Below are 19,725 nucleotides of genomic sequence, written 5' to 3' on the forward strand. Positions count from 1 at the left end.
TACTATAAGCCAATACATTTGTGTTGTTTAAAGCTATGTTTGTGGATATTTATTACTGCAGTCACTAGGAACTACTACTCTACAGAAGGAAAAAAAAATAGGGGTTAACATATTATAATTTCACCACAGTAATTTTTGAAAGGGAAAAACACACAGATACTCACTGTATATTTTAATAATATCTCTAGAAATTATCATCCTTAGTTTTGCAAATTTGACAGTGACTGGGTCATAACTGATCCTTATGTGTTTACATTTAATAGGTAGCACAGTCAGCTTATTCATTTACCTTGACAAAATTTCTTTAATGATAAATTTGAAGTTTCTTTCAGATAAGTTAAAATATATAAAATAGAAAGTGACACAAATTCATTTAAAAAATAGATTTATTTAACTGTAAAACTGCTCATGTCTTTGCTCCTTTGGGATCATTTATAACTGCTTTTAATTGTCTACGACATCCAAATATTTCCCACTAATAATGACTCTACAAAAAAGTTCAACATTCAATTCTATTATATTTTCATAAAGTTTTTTGAAATTAATTTTTGTATAAAATAGTTTGAACTGATTTTAAAAGAATTTTGCAACTCTAGCTCCTGTAACACTAAATAGTCTGTATTGTATAGACCACTCAAAATAATGATTCCATAGTCATTGAAATTAATAAAACCATAATCTTGAGCTCTTACTTCCCAAATTTGCAAGTGCAGTCTAAAGTTGTATAGTACTGGGTCAACTGTATAATGATGTGTCTCCAAATTAATTTCCAACTTTAATACACACATGAAGTAATAATACATGCTTTTATTAGCAATAAGACTTAGGTTATTGCCATAATTTGTGTTGACAAAGTGTTTAAACCATTACTTCCTCTATAATTAGGTCAACTAATTATAAGTTGATCTTTCTTTCAGTAAGAATTACATAATAAATGCAACAGCTTCATGAATTCTTGTAGCATTTATTTGGAATTTGTGATAGACTTTGGAATCTGCCAAATTTTCAAGTGGACTTGGACTTATTAATAAAAATTTGTATAAGCAAATTTATAATTTAGAAGAGATAGATTATATACTGTTAAAAAGTAACTTCAGGTAATATTCACAACACTGATATTCTAAAATTAACTTATCACTTATTGTGCTTTTAGGTTTCTATTTTTAGTAGTAATATTTTTAGTAGTAATATTGATGTTTCTATTTTTAGTAGTAATATTTAGAGGGTTGTTATTTAGAAAATGTGACATCTATCTAAAATACACTTGAAAAAATAATATTTAAGAAAATATGTTTGACAGCAACCCACAATTTGTCTGATTAGGTTAGAAGTATTTGGAGAAATATGGTTAGCTGGTATCTTAGGACAAATTTTTAAAATCAAGCTCATTCAAATTCCCAATTCTGAGGAGTAGAAACAATAATTTGTTAGGCTCCAATTACTTTTGTGTTTTTATTTGGAAAGAGCTAGAATAAATAAATAAATATTTCACTCTGGTTTCCAGGGGGTGTGTGATTTCAATATGTCCTTAACATCCTCTGCTGGTTTTTGGCATCTTGATGAGGGCACACTATTTTTTTTTGTCTATGTTCTTATTGTAAAGGCTTCAGCATAATGCCTTCACTGTGGATTTTCAATTAATTATTTGCCATGCCAAACAAATTATTTATATTTTTGGAAATATAGTATTGCAGCAATATTTATAAACAGATTTTCTAAAATAATTTATTTCAGTTTATATTTAAGATAAAACTTTAATGGAGGTTTTTTTTTTTTTTTTTTTTTGCTTACACTTATTTGTAAATACAATGTACTAGGAATGTCTCCATCATAATGTCTTGTTTTGAAACACAGCTAAAAATAAATCAAAATCAACTATAATACAAATTTCAAAAACTCATTGGGATATTTTATATGTGAAAGCTATTAAAAAATAAAGAATAATAGTTGAATCACTTCTAAGCAAATTTTCTCTTAAAGTTTAAAGGACCCATACAAGAAGCAATTTCTGACCCCTTTACACTCTTGATACAGTTTACTAAAGGGTACTGACTTATTAAGAAAAATGGAATGAATTTAAAATATTAATAGACTAACTATATTTTATATTATAACTATAAATTAAAGAATATACTGAGCATAATGCTTGAAATTTCTATATACATTGATTTTATATTTACCCTGTAGATAAGATAGCAAAACAATAAGTAATAGCATTAGGATGTAGATTTTTTTCTTTTTATCTTTTGATCAAATCAACTCTTGCTCTAGGGAATAAAGTTTTGTTAATGCAGAAAATATAATATTGGCAAGGTCATTTCCGATAAAAACTTAGAGAACACAAGTCTAATTTTATTTTTAACTAGGGTAATTTATTTGTTATAGGTGCCAACTTATACTTAATTAAATTTTATTAATGTGTTTTATTTTTATTAAAAAATGTTGTTTAATGCATTTAATATATATTTTGTGTTTACCCTAACTCTGAAAGAGATAAATTTGAACACAATAATTTAAATTTAAGTGAATGAATTTTCAGGTAACTCATCTGCAGATATTGCAACATATGTATTTTTCTCTTATTTTGATAATTGTTTTCTTTGACTTCTAGCATTAAGTTCTTGAGTTCAGTAGGTTATATTTTATTAGTTCCTAGTATAGTATAATATCGAAATGGCTTTGAGATAATTTGAGTGAGTTAACTTCCATATAAATTCATCAAAAAGTATAGTGTATAATGAGGTATTTCTCACTTCACTCCCTCATTTCTCAGAAAAATATTTCATTCGGTAATTTATGACTTACTATGTCATACTTCTATTAAATAATAGGGCTTTATAAATTATTCATGTTTATTTGATCATTAATAAGCACATGACATGCAACTTTAGTACTTGAATAAGTTTCTGGCTCCCCCTAAACTCTCAACAAATATAATACCCATTACTCAACTAGTTATTAGAATTTGTCCTTTATATTATTATTGTTCAAATATATTGAAGAGTATTAGTAATATATCTGCCTAGTTTTATTGAATCACAGGCTCCACACTCTTGAAAAAAATGCATTCAGTTTAAAATGATGTTGAGTCTTTTGCTTTTTTCCAGGAAGAGTTAATGAAATAAATATATTTATAGTAAAACAATATAGGTTCAGATATTGGAAATTTCCATCAGTTCCAAAAATTCTCTAGAATGGTGAGTTTATATTTGCAAGAGTCATAAAATCTAATAAAAAGTTATGTTTACTAAATTTTAAATTTATCAAAGAGAGAAAGTTCTTTTCTTTGTCTATTGTCGCTCAAACTTCTAGATATTGTCTTGAAAGCATATGTGGCTAAATGCAGGTGGTTAGAATAGAAAATACCATTTTTTAGAAAAGGAAATCAGATATATTATTAAAATGATGCTCATTTCCCTTCCCCCCCAGAAAAGTCAAAGGATCTTCTTGCCCTGCTAGGTCTCCTCCTGCATGATTAATCTAGGGGCCTCTCCATCACCATTAATCACTCTGAGTGTGATGATTACTGCCCAATGTGTGTAGTGAAATTGCTGAATGACTCAGATATAGGCTATTTAATTAGGGAAGCTCTGTTTACACAAAAATACTTTAGTGGAGCAATCAACAATGATGTGAAGGTAAATGCTAAATAAGCATAAGTTGGTTTAATTAAGCTTCAGGTGACATTAAATCCTTTTCACAATTTTCTTGACTGCAGCAATTTTATTTTAATGTGATATTTACTTTATGGTAGATTTTTTAAGTTGTCGGTCTTCTAACTCATAATAAGTTAACTGAACATCCTATTGCATTTAAAAGAATCTTTAAAAAGCAACTCTGGGTGCGATAAAAGTAAAAAAAAAAAAAGCAAATCACAGCAGTTTTGATTAAGAAATATTTAAAATGTAAGAGCAGTGGCAGGCTTGCCTCTTAATTCACCATGGGTGATAATCTATTTTATCCAAACATTTCTACTTAATGGCATTTTCAACTACATTGCCTTCCTTTAGACTGTTCACACTAAAAGCCTTCTTGGCTTCTCTCTTTCAAATGTTGAGTGTCTATTGCTCTTTGAGAACCAGGCAGACTCAGCAGTCCATAAATTGGTAGAAAGCAGCAGTTTAGAAAAATCCATCAGGGTCAGTTGGTGTTATTTTGTGTGATGTATTCAATTTGGTAGAAATATTATTATGCGACTGAAAGTTTTCATTAAAACCACTTCTGTTTTTAGAAACAAATTAGTGGAATGTTCTTTTGTTTGTTAGTTCCTCACAGCCTTAATATGTGAACATATATATCAGCAGAAAAGGAGATGAAGGAGATTGTGCTCATATCTGAGCACATTGTTTATTAGATGCTAAAAATTTCTATAATCTCATTTGTTTCCATTTTATTGTTTGAGTTAAATTAATCAATCTTATGTTTCAAAGTCGGTAAGTATTTGTGAACAAAATACAAATTAAAATTGTCATAGGGTAGTCTTATAACTGGAAAATATATGTAACAGATGCAGAATGTAAAGGGGTAGAGATGATGCAAATATATTATAAATGCCTTTTAATGCTGAGGTTAAATTTATCATCCATAAAATTGTTATATACATTTCATTTTCATCATATTTACTAATTTGGTTATGCACATTAGATAATTCTTATTCCATAACTGGATTTTAATGGTACCTTTGTAAACTGATAACATTTTATACTAATGAATACAAAGTGACAATAGTCCTGTTAACAGTTCTCAGATGCATTTTAGTTCAGTGTAATGCCTTTACACATAATCAGGCTAAAGTAAAGAATTTTGTAATAGGTTGTTCTATTGACCCTGTACGTACTTGACATTTGAACAATGTGAGTTTCTTCTGTTTCCTATTGTTAAATACATGCAACTTTACTGCTTCATTTATCATTATTTGATGAAGTGAGAGATGTGGAATTGGTACTAAGGGAGTCATGTTGTTTGCTTAAGGCAGCTGTAGTGTTTATAAAAATAGAAATCAGTACGAGAAGCATGTTTTTCCTAGTTTTGTTCACGATCCATTTCTAGAATTCCCAATTCATCATATAATAAGGACTATAATATTCATCATTATAGATGCATAAAATTGCTGGCCTTCAGTTCTTCAGTTTTACCTAAATGAATGAATACATTTGTCTTCATTAGCTGAACATAATGCACAAAAATTGATGTAAATTATTCATCTTTCTGCAGGTCAAACTTTCCATTAAGATGCATTCTATTTTTTCATTGCATAAGCAGCATAATTTTAATATTGGTGAAGTGATTTTGCTAGGCTAAATCAAGATCTAATAATTTTCAGGACCTGAGTTAAACAAAAAAAGTCAAATTATACCTGTAGAAGCTGAACATATATGACATATTTGTTAAAGCCTAGATTTTATGTCATTGAAAATAGAGTCTCAGTGTGCTATAGCTGCTTCACAGACATCATCAACAGACTGCTTGCTTGAATCTAGGAAGTTTCCAGAGAGAACTTAACTTGATGAATTGAGAACAACCTTCTTAATATTGCAAAGCTGATCAAGTGATACCTAACCCATGTATACATGGATAATTCTTTTGAAAATAGAATTAGTTCTGATAGATTTTTTATGCAAACATTGGATCATTTCACACATTTATTGTTGTGTTGATTGGTCTGTGGCCATGGGTTCAAATACTATTAGAGACAGCAAGATTGAATATGCCAGACTGTCAACCTTTGCTTAGCAGGACTAAGTAAGATCAATGACTCATTCTTATTAGAAAAAAATGAGTCAAAGCAGAGGCAAAATATGTAAGTACTAAATTCCAAAGATGCATGACTTGCACTTATGGGCCTTCATGTGAAAAAGGCATCCTTAGTGTGCAATATGTAATATGTGACCTTGTACTCAGATGACTTATGTCTGAATCCTAGTTCTGTCTGAGTGCCCTGCATACCTATGTGAAGTTACTGAGCCTCAGTGTCCCTTTTTGTAGATGTCTAGAGTTATGTCTACATAAGTACTTTGCAATAAGAAATAAACTTAATGTATTTGGATCAGGACATCGGTACACAACGAGTTCTAAAGGGCCATGTTGATGACATGTTTATCATAATGCAAAAATGAATTTTTGACTTTTAAATTATTTGTGCCTTACCCATTTTGTCCTCTGGTTTATTTATTTGGAATCATTGATTATATATTAGATGAGGTGAATTATTAAAATTATCCATTTCTAGACAATTAGACATCTTCTTCTATGGAATTTCTCTAGGTTTTAACCTCAGTATATTATAGACTCTCTGTTGAATAAGAAAGGAATTTTGTCTATTTTATAAAGATAAGACAATTTCTACTATAGGACATTGTATAAATAATAAATGAAACTTGTCTGTCTTCAAACACTTCTTGAGTGTTTAATAAACAGTGTCCAGAGTTTACAGGGAAGGTTCGTCTATAAAAGTATATATGTTTCCTTTCCATTTGGTTAATCTAAGAAATTTTATCATTCACATTCTGCATATGCTGTAAAGGAATAGACATAGAATTCATTTATAAATATTTTGTTTCCCAACAAGATAGATGTGGAAAACTACGTTAACACAAAAGGAGAGAGAGATAATATAAACAAGTAGTCTGTATATTTATTATATAATTTAGGGACTCATATTGGTAGAATTCAGTGATGATCAAAGCTGTCAGACATTGACTGACTTGATTTTTGGTTCTAATAATGAATTAGGATTGTGATTTTATTTAAAATATCCTTCAAATGATTACTATGCAAATGAAACAATTGTATTGAAGACAGTGTGTCTAAGATACAAATATTTCCATTTTTATACTAAGTATCAGAGTTTCATTATTAAATACCCAGAGAAGCAAAATAACTACCAGTCTACTTCACCAGACACTTTTTAAATACCATATATGAATATGTCAGAATCAGTGAAAAGAGTTTACTTTTCAATTATGTATTGATAAAGTTTGCCCTTCTTTTTTTATGTATATTGGAGAAAACTCAGAATATGAATAAAAGGAAACTATCTAGAACACATAGTCTGTAATTTGGATTGTCATTGATATGGTTGTGTCTCTCACATAGGCATCTACAAATATTTCTTCAAATATGATTCATTTACATTACTCTTTTCTAGAGGTCATAAAATCACTGTATTTGGAGGCATTGGAGGCAGTAACACAACTTCTATCTAAAAAAAGGCAATTATTGATTATGAATATAACAACTTAAAAAATTTATAGTGTTCTTGTTTGTAAAGTCACTTGACTCAAATATTTCATTCAGAAGCTTGTGTGTGTGTGTGTGTGTGTGTTAGATGTACCTATTGCATGTGATCTTTTCCCACACACACATCTAATTTCTCTCATTTCCACATTAACAGTGGCATTTATATTTGGCTCCATTCACCATGAACTTGGTATCTTGTGCCTCACTAGCATTTTCCTTCCTTAAGATTATTTTCTAAGCAGAAATGCATATAAAAAGAAAGTAGAGGAAAAATAGACTAAAAAACAATCAGTTATTGTCCCTATACTAATTTTCAAGGTAAAGCAACAATTTTTGTGTAACAATTCAGCAGACTAAGATAATCATTGCCTGTTTCATGGTTGTATACAGTAGTGCTTTTTATCAGAAATCTGTCAAAAGTTATTCAGAATATGTGGGGATTTTGTTCCAGTGAAAACTCTAAAGGGCCAAGCTCATGTTGTGTTGTTCTTCATTGTGTTTCTACAATCAGACTCCTGTACTAAGTGATTGTGTAAGTAGTTATAGTAGTAAAACATGATTTAGACAAGGTCATAGCTTTTAGGACACTCCTATTGTCATCCAGTAGTTAATAACAGAGAGAAAACCACTGGGATATGATGTGATAAATGCCATGCTAGAGTACCTGCAATGTACCAGGACACCTTATGTATATCCCTGACAGTCAAAGATAACTGTGCAAAGAGAGGGATGTATGAAAGGAAGTTCAACTGGAAAATTGGAGCAAATATGAAAAGTCGACATTACAGTAACAGGAAATATCACTGTGTATATTGCTGTGAGGTTAGATAAAAAAAAAGAGTTAAAATCAAAGAAACCCCTGGGAGTTTAAAAAAAGGGAGTGTATGACATACTTAGGAATAGGAATTTTTCTGTACTATTCTAGAATAGCTTGCAAAATTTTAAGCAAGAAAATGAAGTTCGTAGATTTTTTTTAATTTTTGACAAATTAGATATATATTTTTTCTCTTTAACCTCTTTTATTTATTTATTTATTTATTCATATAGAACTGGGGTACAGGCCAGAGATGCGGAGGGTGAGAGGATTCACCAGAGACAGAGCGGGGTACAGAACAGGCAGATCAACAAAGTACACTGCTGAGGGGAGCAGTGGGCGGTTCAGGAGAGGTCTGCCACGCCATGTGGTCACCTCCGGGGCAGGCGGGAGTCGAACCCATGCGGAAGCCGTCTTAGATTCTCAGTGCTGTGCTTTAACCCGCTGCGCCACCAGGGAGGGCCACTCTTTAACCTCTTTTTAATTAAAGAAACATTGTATTTTAGCATTATATAAATTTCAATTTTACATCATTAAGTATAGATTTCTAATGTTGAACAATTATTCATTATCATGGATAATGGATCACTTTTTAAAAAAAATATTTATTTGTTCATGTATACAGAACTGGGATGCAGGTCAGAGGTATGGGAGTAGAGAGAGAGGATTCATCAGAGACAGAGTAGGGAGCAGAACAGGCAGATTGATGAAGTACATTGCTGAGGGGAGCAGTGAGAGGGATAGTAGAGGTCTGTAACACCATGTGGGTCACCTCCCTGGCTGGGGATCAAACTCCTGTTGCAGTTGCTGCAATAGCTTCATAGTGTTGTGCTTTAACCTATTGCACCACCAGGGAGGACCTGGTAATGGATCACTTTTATCTATCATATATTCTTGGTTAAAATGTATTGTGATTTTGTTTTTAAGATAACATTGCTCTTTTATCGTATTTATCATTCTTTATCAGGAATTGCTATGCTCTTATTAAATTGAGAACTATTGATGGGATGCCTCTGAAAGAACAAAACAAGTCATAAATAACTCTCCCCCAGTGTAGCTATTACCTAACAGGAAATAAAAATAGGCCCATCAACGATTTAACTGCTAACTATGATAAGTGTTTAATTTGAAATATATCAAACCATTGTTAACAAGTATATGCCTTTATTTATGCTTGTATTCATTCAATACATTCAAATATTGTTTATTTACTGTGTGCCAGTGTTATAACAACAAAGCAAATACAGTCTCTCTCCCATGAAACTTACAATGTTAGGATAAATGAATACTAAATCACACAAAAATATTTTTTTTTAGTTATAAACTGAGTCAAGTTTGCATAGGAAAATGTTAGACTGTGGTACTGTATAGCAGCATTATTAGAAGACACAACCAAAGATGTACAAATATAAAGTTAACTGCAAAATATGAATGTAAAATTTGTTTTTTTCACTTCTTAAAAATAAATATGAGACAAAAAGTGTCCTATTAGATATGAAAACTCATCTTCAAATTAGTAAAATGCTGTAAGAGAATGTTGTAAAATTGTGAAATATCCACTTATAGACTCTTTTTTATTGAAATTAATAAGAACCTTAAAAGATTCCAACATCAGTTTGACATTTTGACCATATCATGATTGATTTCATTTACTCAGATATTAATTCAAAAAGCATTTATTGCATGCTGACTGTGGTGTTAGTCCCTGTGTTATTTGCTGAATGAAATAAGGTGAGTAATAGATGTTTTATTACCTATAAATGGCATATTGCCTGGTCTTAAGTCAACATTTACCGGGCTTATAGTGTTTAGGAATAAGCCTTTTAAATATTTATCAGTCTAAACTCTTTCAAGAATAGAAAGAATTCTCACACAACTTAAGATCTTTGAGCCAGCCCTTAGTATACTATGTTCTTAGTGGTAATGGTGTATTCACATATCTAAACACCTTGCAAATCACTACATTTCTGAAGGTGTTCAACATTGTGAAATAATGACAAGCTAGAAGAAACCTAAAATTGTTAGTAGTCTACTTCTTAGAAATATTTCCCCAAGGTCTGTAAACTAATTCTGTATCATACATAGAATATAACAGTATCATGATGATAGAGTAATAACAAAAGAACACTAAAGTCCTTTTGAAATGGAGAATATTAACCATTGTGACAAATAACAATACCCAGCCAGCCCTTTATTATTTTAGTAAAATATTAAAGAATTTGAACACTAGTAGGGAGAACAAAAATGAATGCTTCTTGCCCCAAAAAATTATTTTCTTAATTTATTGTGCAAATATATTTAAATAAGTTTTGCATTTTAAGATTTTTCTGCAGAAGTATTTGAAAGTCAAATGTGCAGACATGTTGTAAAGTGATTAGTGTGATGTGAATGCTTATAAGTGGGTGCTTCATGAAGCATATGGATCAGTAGATGGAAAAGAACACACTGGTGTAATGAGTTTAAGAAAGAGGTACTTTTCAAAAATAGAGATTTTGTTTATGACCTTTGTAATTGACTAAAGCAAATGGAAGCCAGATTTATAAGTAAAGAAACTTGGAAAGATGGGTGGAATATTGTCAGTATAGGTGATGAGATTTTAGTGGACTTTACAAAAACAGTACTAGACAACTTGCTGTGTAACCTTTAAAGCAAAGCTATTTGTCAATCAATAAGCCTCTCCAGGAATTTAAGTGTCATACTAAATGCATTTACTTTATAATGAGTATCCTACATAGATGTATTGAAACGGGATAAGGAAAATATTGGTACATACTGAATATTACCAGTTTGTAAAGAATATGAAAGGAAAATCAAATGAGCAAACAAATAAATTGTGTAGAGTTAGACTTATAACCAAGTGGGTTCTGGTTCACAAGAAAAATGTCAGAATAGTAGAAAGAAATGAAGGAGGGAGGGAAAGTAGCAGTATTGAAAGGACTTAGGTAAAGGAGAAGAAAGGAAAGTGTGGGGAGATACAAAGGAAAGGGGAGAAAATAGATGATAGAAAGGGAAAGACAAAATATGAAAAGAGAAGAAAAAATAATTACAAAAGTAGTGATGGGAGAAAGGAAGGAAAGGAGGGAGGGGAGGAGAGATGGAAGGAATTCAATTTAACCCTACAAATTAGCTTTGAAATATTTGGTAAATTTTATATTAATTGTGATAATCATAGTTAATTTTCCTACAGTTTTCAATTTATCCTTTGGAAAAGATTCTAATGCAATTACAGTTTTCTGAAAACCCTTGATAAAATTTAACATGTAATGTTTTTAGAGATTGTAATTATATTACTGAGAAAATTCTGAGGAAGTGCATTTACAGTTTTTATTTATGACCGTGTGCTCTCATATATTATTTGAGTTGCCTCAGTGTCCCCTAAGTTCACAATTTCAGCTCCATGTCATATGCATCTGACATATCAGGGGACTTCATGATGCAATAAACATTCATTTGTTCTTATTTCCTCCCCTCCCTCTTTCCCTTTCAGTCCTCCTTCCCCTTTACCTCCTTTCACCTCTGTGTGTTAGAACTGCTTTAATGTAGTAAGTGAAAACTTCTTTCTAATCAAGCTTAGAACCCACTTGCAAAAATATTCATCTAACTCAGAGGCAATTTCACAATTGCCAGCTTCTCTCAGTTGAAATGGAGCATAGTTTGACTGCCAACATATGGCTAAAGGATGGCCACTACTTGGGCAAGACTTAAGCTTTTTATACCTATATACCTAGTGTCTGTTCACATGATTATAACTAAACCCATAGCTGTTAAAGTCGTAAGAGGGATGGAAAATATTTTGTTCTTGGTCCTCAATATTCCTTGTAATTTTTTTGAATACATGATATCTCAGTCCACATTTGACTTCAGCTAGTAGTTACATAAACATGCTTTCCAGGGAAAATCAATAGATATACTAAAGAAGTAATAATTCATCAATGAATCCATTTTTTAAATTACTTAAACTAAATCAATGGCAGAATGATGATTAACATATGGCAATAATTTATTATCATTGATTATATTCCCTGTTATTTCATACTGATAAAAATATCAACGTGAAGCATCATAACTTTAATTTTGATTCAAACAAAATACTGCATTGAAAGCAAGTATGGGAAGTTTTGTTTTCAGTGGGAAATTTTTATACTTATAATCAGAGCTGAAAATAAGAAGTGCAGCCAGCAAGAAATCAAGATATATTCATCATCTTTTGGAAATTGTGTTGCTTTTGTTTGTACCTTATTTTGTTCTTGAGGATGTAGTAGAGAGTACTATATTGTTGATACTAGAATACATATTCTAGTGCAGTTGGCAATAAGAGAATAGTATTTCAGTATTGCTCAAGATGAGAAATTAACTAGCACAAAATATTGGTTGCTGGATCAACAGATTACCATATTTAAGAGCCTATTTTTGAAGTAATTATCAATCCCCCAATTTGCTTATAATTAATTGTATTTCCAGGAAGGAAGCCACATTTTTATTTTGCTATGTGTTACTATTCTACACATAAGACTTGTTTCAGATACTGGTCTAATTGAAAGATACATTTGATAAATTAAATTCTGCTTGAATTAGAAGCTTTCACTCAACCAAATTTTAATTTTGCAGGAAAAATACCATGGTTAGTTAGAATGGAAACCAGAGTTAAAATGACCTTGAACCCAGTGCCAGTTTGCATGTAATGAATTAATGAAAACTACTAGATGGTCAAACAACATTGTCTTAATTTATGGTGTTAAATATGTGTCAGAGACCAAAAGTGCCAGGATGTAACTCATACATCATATTAGGAATGCCTCAGCAAGATAGTATGCCCCTCTCAAGAGGTAACATTTGTTGAATCTATAAAGTGAATAGATTGGATGGAGGGCTGGATGAATGAACAGAGAGAGTTAAGAAGCTAGAGACAAATATCCTCTATTCCAAGAAGTTTGTAATTACATAGAAATAGATTATACCTTGAAAGCTAAATACTAATCCGAGGTAAACTAGGTTGTATATAATGAGTAGAAAACAGACTAATCCCTTGGAATCTGACATGATTCAGGAATAGATTTTAAACTGTGTTCCTCAAAGTAGTATCTGAAAGACAGCATAGAAAAGAAACCAAAAAGTAAACACTTCCATTGTTTGCTTAGGAGAGATTACAAAATACAAATATAATATTTAAATTATAATTATGGGAGTGGGTTATGCCCATTTAATAAAGATTTAAAAATCTTGGTGGTGGGCATAGTGTGATAACAAATCTAAAAAGACTTGTTTGTACCTCTGAATCATATATGGTAGTGTTGTAACAGTAAAAACAATGCAATTAAAAAAATAAAAAGGCAGTGAAGTCATAGACTTCATTTCTTATGTGAAGATTTAGGATTATGTTAAATAACAAGTTCTCCTTCTATGTTTGCTATATCTTTAAAGCTATCACTTTTTCAATAGATTACTAGCATCCCATGATTTTCCTTATTACTCTTTTTATATTAATAAAAGCTCAAGATTACTAGTAGTCCATTATGAGACAGAAAAGTTCCCTGACAAGTTTTTCAATTGCTTTTAGTAAAAATAGTTTTAATTGCTTTTAGTAAAAATTGTGTGTGTGTGTGTGTGTGTGTGTGTATGTCAAAATAAAAGCTTAGGCAACATTAAATACAAACCAAAATACTTGTGGGTAAATTTGTGAAGAAAAGTGAACTGTGCAATATGGTCATTTAGAGAAAAATAATAAATTTTAGAAACAGGCTATTTATGGGTGGGATAAAGCAATAAAATCAAACCCTTGAAACAGCTACTGAATAATTCACATAATTCAGTATTTTTTTGTATGTACTTGTGACCAATTTAAAATGTTATTACTTATCATATATTAGTTACTGTAGATGTATATCTATCCATAGTTTTCATTTAAATTGTTTCCTCCACTGAAAAGAGCATTACCTCTCAAGTCGTAAAATGATCAATAACTAAAATAATGTTATAATGCTATGCCATAATGATTTTCAAATTCTCTAAGTATATACAAATCTGCTGTTTCTGTTATTCACATCAAATAATAAATACGAGTGGTTAGCTATTCATTGAGGAGGTAGTAAATACCTTTGAATATAGCTCATCCGTAGCTACTTCAATTATTCTACTAATATTGGGAAATTCTATTTTTCTGTAATTTCCTAAAAATGATAGCTACTATTATGCCAATGCTCTGTGTTCATTGTAGAATAATTTCTATATATTAACTAAGTACTCTTGGACTCCATTTCCTTTTGTAGATTACTACTCACTTTATTTTCCAATGCTCTGTGTTGTCTGACTTTTAAGATGACATTTTTTTTCCTTTAAACAAAGAATTATTATTATTATTTAAAGATGTATTTATTTATGCTTACAGAACTGAGGTACAGATCAAAGGTGTGGTGGGTGGTAGGATTCACCAGAGACAGAGTGGGGAGCAGAACAGGCAGATGGACGAAGTACACTGCTGAGGAGAGCAGCGGGCGGGTCAGGAGAGGTCTGCTGTGCCATGTGGGTCAGCTTCCTGGCGGTAGATAGTATTCGTGCTGTAGTGGCTTCTGAGAGCTTCATAATGCAGATCCTTAACCCATTGCGTCACCAGGGAGCGACCCAGATAATTATTTTAACTTTCAGTATCTAGAAAGCCTCCCCACCTTATTTTTGCTAAACTTTTATTCTCTGTCCTTTTCTAGTTGTTTGTCAGTATTGAAAACAACCATTGGCGCAATGGGCAATTTGAAAAAAAAAAGAAAAAGAAAAAAAAAATCCCTCTCATCATGTTGATCTTTTATCCTGAAATTCTGGATTCTTTCAAATAGTTAACATCCTCTCTCTTTTCTTAGGTTCTCCATATAGAGACAAAATCACTATAGCAATTCTTCAGCTGCAAGAAGAAGGGAAGCTGCACATGATGAAGGAGAAATGGTGGAGGGGTAATGGTTGCCCGGAGGAGGAGAGCAAAGAGGCCAGCGCCCTGGGGGTTCAAAATATTGGTGGCATCTTCATTGTTCTGGCAGCCGGCTTGGTGCTCTCAGTTTTTGTGGCAGTGGGAGAGTTTTTATACAAATCCAAAAAAAATGCTCAGTTGGAAAAGGTAAATGTCACTTTCTTCCAATTTAAAACAATAGTTTTGATAATAAAACAAACTATTTTTGATCTTTCCAAACAAAGGTAATGCTGTAGAACTATGACTGTTAATTGTTTTACATCATTCATTATATGACGGCAGTTCATAAAAGGAACTCATGATCATCTTCATGAGTTTTAACTGTAATATGGCTAATTGTCCCCAGCTTCAGAAACAGTGACTATCCCTCCTCTATGGAAACACGAAAACCTAAAAAAGATGTACAGCTTGAAGTTCAAGATAGTTTAATAAAGGAATATAACGAAGCAAGCACATGTCAGAAAATTTACATAAGAGAAAAAAATATTTCTTTTCAGATAAAACGTGTTTTATGTTATAACTGATGAACAGTTACAAGTCATAGAATAAACAAAAAATAATAATTTTTAGCAAATCAATTTAATTGTAAATAAATCAGCAGCACACATGGAAATTATAAATAATCTTCTACATTAATGAGTGTATGATAATACTGTGGGGTTACTAATTGACCTTTAATTTATTCATAATGTGTCCTTTATTCCCTTGCTCCAGTCTTTAAAGTAATATGTAGATCGCAAAAATATTGAGACTATTAAATTTTTTCTTTTGATTTTAATGCATTTATCTTTTTGCACAAATGTCTTTAGATTCTAATTTTACAAAGCTCATGAACCTCATTCAGATTATATATTTCTAGTGTTGTAATTTCCTCAGGTCTTTAAATATGAGAAAACATTTATTGAAAAATCTCTCAGATGGTTCCTGGCACTATTGTATGTAAATCTATAGCTCTGGACATGAATTATGACTTTCATATTTTTTTAATTTTTCTGGCACCTTATTAGTCTTTTTATCTTTTTTGACTTTAATTTAAAAATATTATTTAGGGCTTAACTTTTTAACCTTATATCTAAGTGAGGTTTTATTGTTTTCAATATTTTAAAAAAAATAGTGTTGTTCTATTGGGGACTATGAAGATCAGGAAATTTACATTTTAAAAATCATCATACATGAATATATGTGGTAAATATGCTGATATTCTTTAAGATATTTACAGTTTAAAACTATTTAAACAGCAAAATGTTTTCCTTTAATTTAAACCATTCATGTAACAATTATTCCTTCTAGAGTCAAAATTTGGATGTAGCATTTCTACACTTTCACTTGGCAGCAGCACTAACACTTAAAACTAATGTTTTTGTAAATTAGCATCTTGATAGCCCTATTCTGTCCCTAAGTTAATTAATTAAATAGCTTGAAAAATTCAGACAATCACATGATTTATTTTCCTACAGCATTCAGTATGTGCTGACTTAGCTTAATGAAATATTTACTGCACTGGGGTGACTGATCTGAAGGCTAAGTAGATTTTTTTTTGTTGTGATTGCATGATCCCAAAGTGAGTTTTGAAATCAAATTGAATGAACTAACCAAAGGTTAGAAAAAAGCAACTCATCAATTTTCATTTTTAGTATAGTTTGACTAAAATGCAATCCTTATTTAGTTGGTGTTTGCCATGGGTCCAAAATTTATAGAAGGAATTTGGATTTTCTAATTGGAACCTCAAATCCATATGTAATTATTTCCTTTCAATTAAGTTCAGTATTAAAATAAAACAAATGGATTAATCGATTAACAATATTTGGTATTCTATTGTCCTTGTCTCTTTGTGTCTGTCCATATGATTTACCCAGGCCTTGTTAATATGTACAATTCTTTCTCAAGATTTCTGTTTAAAACAAAAGCAAAAGATATGGAGATTTAATTCTGTAAAATAATCCACTTCATTGTTATTATAAATAAGTAGTTTAATTTGTCACATGTCATATAAACAAGTTTCTTGATTTTCTATTGATCTTTAGAACCTCCTAAAAAGTTATGGAAAGGAAATTGAGATGCTTATTTTGGTCAGAAATGCATGATACATTTTCTTGGAAAGAACTATGTTGATAATCACATCTAATACTTTCACACACTGCACATAGCTTCCATAATAGTATCTAAAGTCTCCACCTTAATTGATGAGGCACTTCCGGATCTGTTTGTGTCCACCATTGTGATTTTTATCTTTTGCTTCTCTGCAATTTGCACCTTAACTCTAGACAAAATAATTATGTACAATTTTCCAATATCATGCAGCTTTAATGAATCTTCTTCCATTTGACTTAAGCAAAATTTGTCCACAATTCTACTTGTCAAACTTCCAATAATAATTTTAGATTGGGCATTGAAGACTAGTCATCAACTTGCTGAAAAAGCTTTCTCTAATAAATAGATATAATAGGTTTGGCCACAGAACATAGTATTTTCACAATTTGGAAAGAAAAATGACTTTTATGCTTCACTATTTTTTTTTAACTCAGCTTATTTCAGATTCAGTCAGTATTTCAAAATATCACTTACCCCTTTTTCAAAAGTATCCAGAATCATTGTTGTTATTATTCTGTATCCAGAATTAGCCTATATTAGATCCATTTCCCTGTGAAGTCTATGCACATAGCTCCATTCTCACTCCATATGCTGTTTTATTCATACTGATTGGTTTCTGCATGTGCATGCCTTTCTCCCTGTCAGACTCTTAGTTCCTTTAGACTAGGAAATTAGGGTTTTTAATTTTTACTTCCAAGTTCTCAAACAGTTTCTGTTAGGGTAGTTAGATCACTCTATAATATATCATCTGCCTGCGTTTCTTCCTTTTTTCCTTCTTCCCTCCTCTTTTTCATTTACTTAAATTAAAAGTGAAGTTGATTCTTGTAACCTGTTTTGAAAACCTATGACAGAATTTAAAAAAAGAATCATATTTCTATATAAAATAAAAGAACTGTATTTATAAATTAAATTATTACATATGGGTTCACTAGAAGAGATACAATTTATGAGTTCATTGTGATAAATTCTTTGTCAACTTTCTTGAGAAAAAAATGTTCAGTTGACTAGACAGCTGTTTAATATCTTAATTCATTTCTTAAAATTTGCTGCTAGAAATTCATAGAATTTGTCATAAGATACATGAGAACATACTGATATTGACAGTTTACTAACACTTAAGGTTGTTTCTTCAACCTAACTTTCTTAAGTTTGAAAAAATAAGATAAAACTTGTGAAATTATTCATTTACAAAGTAATATTTTATTGAGAAATAAATATACAATGAATAACATTTTACATATTGAAAGTAGGCATTGTTAAGTTACATAATTCTAGGCACAAACTGCTTCACAACCTCTTTTTCCTTTTCTTTCTCCTATTTATTTTATATGATTCCAGTATTTTAAAAGAACAAGTAGGACTGTGTGTATTATCTAAATAAGCCTGCAGAAAAATATTCACACAATCTAGTTGATGTTTGACAGATAGTTGATATCTTTCCATTCAAGTCATCTAAGGATGGTAATCATAAAAATTGATAATATTTACATGTAAAGGTGGAAAATAAAATGTCTTATCATGCATTTGTAAAATATTGATAAAAATAGGTGTTGATGACTATAGCTTTTTAAATGTCTATGTTCTTGATAATTAAAAGTAGTATAAGAATGTATCATTTTAAATGAGAGCAGGTTAAAACTGAAAATGCAAGCTTATGGTTGAAATATATGGGTCTTGAAGAATTTAAAACCTGTAAATTGCATTCCTTTCAGATAACCACAAGATGGTGCATTACAATTTTTATAATACTTATTGGTTTTAATTTTTGATGAAAATATTAATACAGCAAAAATACATTATTTTTTATTTATACAACCATTTGAAATAAATAGGCATTTATTTTACTGGTTTTTTAAGTGTAATTATCATTTAGAAAGATAAAAGATTTTGTTTTCTGAGTGTTTCTGGAAAAGTAATTAATCAACTATGCATTTTCTAATAGATTTTCTTTTACCCATTTATTTTCCCTGATATAAAAAAATATTACTACTTAAAAGTTTATTTGGTAAGCGCTGCAAGAAGTGCTTATATACTTGAGGCAATTTTTGTATATTTCAGGTTATGTAGATTTCATTATTCCTGTTTTTCTCTTCTAATCTTACAATTAAAATTGTGATTAACACAGTTTTATTTTCTCTCATAATATTTATGATAATATATTAATTTTAGAAGCATGAATTGAAATGTTAATTTTTAGAAACTGTTTTTTTGGGTGTTGTAACTTACTAATTTATGTCTAAAGTTACTTATTGCTTCTTAAACATTTGATTGTATCTGCTTATAAAACTATATACATTTTGCTTTGTTTTTATTTTCAGCAAAAATAGTATTATTACACATAGTGTAAACTTTTGATTTTTATCTAATTTGTACACAGAAATATTTTCTTTCCTGTATAATGAAAAATGGGTTTAACTGTACAAATTATTTTGTTGAATAGTTTGATTATGAATTTTTGAGATTCCTAAAATGAAAAAAATAATGATAAATAATATTCCCTTTTCTATTTATTGAGTTTATACAAAATGCACTAAATTTTCTGAGAAGTAAAAAATAAATTATTGCTCTATATTGGATTTCTTAGCTATGTATCTTATATTGGACACATATTTTTGTTCTATTTTCC

The 19,725-nt window shown here is 30.4% G+C and overlaps 1 protein-coding gene across 2 annotated transcripts in view; it reads left to right on the top strand.

Annotated features, from left to right (window-relative positions):
• GRIK2 (glutamate receptor, ionotropic, kainate 2) overlaps positions 1-19,725 on the top strand; it is a 567,868-nt gene that overhangs the window by 538,813 nt on the left and 9,330 nt on the right. For both annotated transcript variants that reach the window (XM_004673729.2, XM_012722222.1), the window contains one exon: positions 14,905-15,155. In XM_004673729.2, the coding sequence (XP_004673786.1) occupies positions 14,905-15,155 (251 nt within the window). The remainder of the gene's footprint in view (positions 1-14,904; positions 15,156-19,725) is intronic.

Source organism: Condylura cristata, unplaced genomic scaffold (assembly GCF_000260355.1).
Source record: "Condylura cristata isolate star-nosed mole 26May11 unplaced genomic scaffold, ConCri1.0 scaffold00001, whole genome shotgun sequence".
Lineage (NCBI taxonomy): Eukaryota > Metazoa > Chordata > Mammalia > Eulipotyphla > Talpidae > Condylura > Condylura cristata.